Source organism: Diaphorina citri, unplaced genomic scaffold (assembly GCF_000475195.1).
Source record: "Diaphorina citri unplaced genomic scaffold, Diaci psyllid genome assembly version 1.1 scaffold9280, whole genome shotgun sequence".
Lineage (NCBI taxonomy): Eukaryota > Metazoa > Arthropoda > Insecta > Hemiptera > Psyllidae > Diaphorina > Diaphorina citri.
In genome coordinates this window covers 1-2448 of record NW_007386654.1, presented here as the reverse complement: position 1 = coordinate 2448, position 2448 = coordinate 1, and the positions used below count along the sequence as shown (strand labels likewise).

The 2448-nt window shown below is 43.8% G+C and overlaps 1 protein-coding gene across 1 annotated transcript; it reads left to right on the top strand.

Moving 5' to 3' along the window:
* Window positions 1-95: 95 nt before the first annotated feature.
* Window positions 96-1676, top strand: LOC103522563 (queuosine salvage protein; the record flags this gene model as incomplete). The annotated part of the gene is made up of 2 exons (XM_008487665.1): window positions 96-317; window positions 1520-1676. Coding segments are annotated over 2 exons (379 nt in total), but the record flags the coding sequence as incomplete, so codon positions are not given.
* Between the last annotated feature and the right edge of the window lie 772 nt (window positions 1677-2448).

The window sequence follows — 2448 nt, the reverse complement described above, 5'->3', positions numbered from 1 at the left end:
TGTAGGAAAATATTGGGACGCGCGTAGGAAAATGACATAATAATCAATTCCTTTGCATTAGTAAACAACAACAACAACTCTTTTTTCTCTTTCAGTGGCATTCTACAAGCGCGCTCAAATCCTAGTGGCGGACCTACACTTCTGTGTGAACTCCACATCAGTGGAGGACAGTTCAGAGTTGAACCCCCGACTTGCCTCGTGTATATTCCACGACATCCACGAGCTGACCATGTTTGCTGACTACAGAGTACCTCAGGTGTTGAAATATTTCGGCATACTCGAGTATTCGGAAACGCTTATGAAAGCTCTGAATCAAAGTGAGTCGAATAGCTGCTGAGGCCACTCAGCCTAGTTAGGCCGGCCATTAACTATCAGACTTGACAGGTCGCCTGAGAGATTTATTACTGCTTCCATACAGTATCAGGTAGACCTGACTGGCGTACCTGATAGTGAATGGTCGACTTTAGTTTGGAAGGTAGCACTCCTCCCTTGTAAGCGCTAGGCCGCGGGTTCGATTCCCCCTCGCGCCGGATTGTATCGTTCTCGGAACGTCTGGATTTCTCCTATCCTGTCTTCCTTCACTCTTCGATTTCGGGATGCTGACTACAGAGTACCTCAGGTGTTGAAATATTTCGGCATACTCGAGTATTCGGAAACGCTTATGAAAGCTCTGAATCAAAGTGAGTCAAATAGCTGCTGAGGCCAGTCAGCCTAGTTAGGCCGGTCATTAACTATCAGACTTGACAGGTCGCCTGAGAGATTTATTACTGCTGCCATACAGTATCAGGTAGACCAGACTGGCGTACCTGATAGTGAATGGTCGGCTTTAGTTTGGAAGGTAGCACTCCTCCCTTTTAAGCGCTAGGCCGCGGGTTCGATTCCCCCTCGCGCCGGATTGTATCGTCCTCGGAACGTCTGGATTTCTCCTATCCTGTCTTCCTTCACTCTTCGATTTCGGGATGACAAGATCTCTTCAGTTACAGTTCCCTCTATCAAACCTCTTCAAAAAAAAGCCCTGTGCGGCTATTTACGTTTCTGCTTTCTAAAGCTGTGTCCACACATAGTCGACGCCCTTGATCGACGAGGTGAATGAATCTATGTTGTCGAGGTAGCGTACGTTTGTAGTCTACTTCGATCGAGTCGATGGATGGTGTCGTCTATGTGTGGACACAGCTTAAAGCCCACCCTGTGTGGCTTTCAAAACCACCTATTTATGTACGTTTCTGCTTTCCGAGACTTTCATTTTATTTATTTTTCCAAAAAAAAGCCCTGTGCGGCTATTTACGTTTCTGCTTTCTAAAGCTGTGTCCACACATAGTCGACGCCCTTGATCGACGAGGTGAATGAATCTATGTTGTCGAGGTAGCGTACGTTTGTAGTCTACTTCGATCGAGTCGATGGATGGTGTCGTCTATGTGTGGACACAGCTTAAAGCCCACCCTGTGTGGCTTTCAAAACCACCTATTTATGTACGTTTCTGCTTTCCGAGACTTTCATTTTATTTATTTTTCTCCCTCAGCCGAATTCAAGGATCCCGATTCCACATTTGAAAGTGAACTCCGAGGCAACTCTATCGAAGCTGTAGAGCGTATTGTCGCCACTATGAGACAACTGAATGGCGCTACTGAACAGAGTAAATCTATCAATGCGGTCAGCGTAGATGTGTTCCTGACACTGCCTCGAAAACATTCTCCTCGTCGATCGACGGCCGGTCGACCAAGTTGGGACACACCTTTAGACTGTCATTTCTCTGCCACAGTTATTGGTCATCATCGTAGCAGTACATAGTTACCTACCTCTAAAGGTGCCAGTATACTGTGGACTTTTTGCTACACTTGGTCTTGCGAGACCACTCTCTACGGAGTCTACCAAGTTCGTAGCTTCGTAGAACATAGAGAGTGGTCTTGGGAGACCAAGTCTGCAGTGTACTGGTACTTTAATAATGATCCTTGGCTAGGGCGTAGAGAGGGTGTTAGGTGTAGACTGTAGATTATTCATTGTTATTCAGGATTTTCATATACCCAGGAAATCTAGGGGGCTACACTTCCAATAAATCCACCTATGCTGGGCAGTAAGAAGTATTTTCCTTGTGAGATTTTCATGGATAAGTCTAAGTGGGAAATGGGGAAAAGGAACAACCCTAGATATTTCCCACCATAACTGAACTATGAAAATTCCACAAGTAAAATACGGCGATAGTTGGTTCAATAAAATACCGTTGGTAAAAATTCTCAGGTTCTCAAGTCAGGATAGGTCTTCACAGGGGAAGTAAAAGTTATATTTTGAACTACACATCTACCTTAGTATGAGACCTTGCTGATTAAAAAAAAAAGATATTATTTTATTTTATTGTATAAACAATTCAAAGTTCTAGGACCTTGGGTTGATGCCATGTACCACCTACAAAAAAAAAAAAAAAAAAAAAAAAAAAAAAAAAAAAAAAAAAAA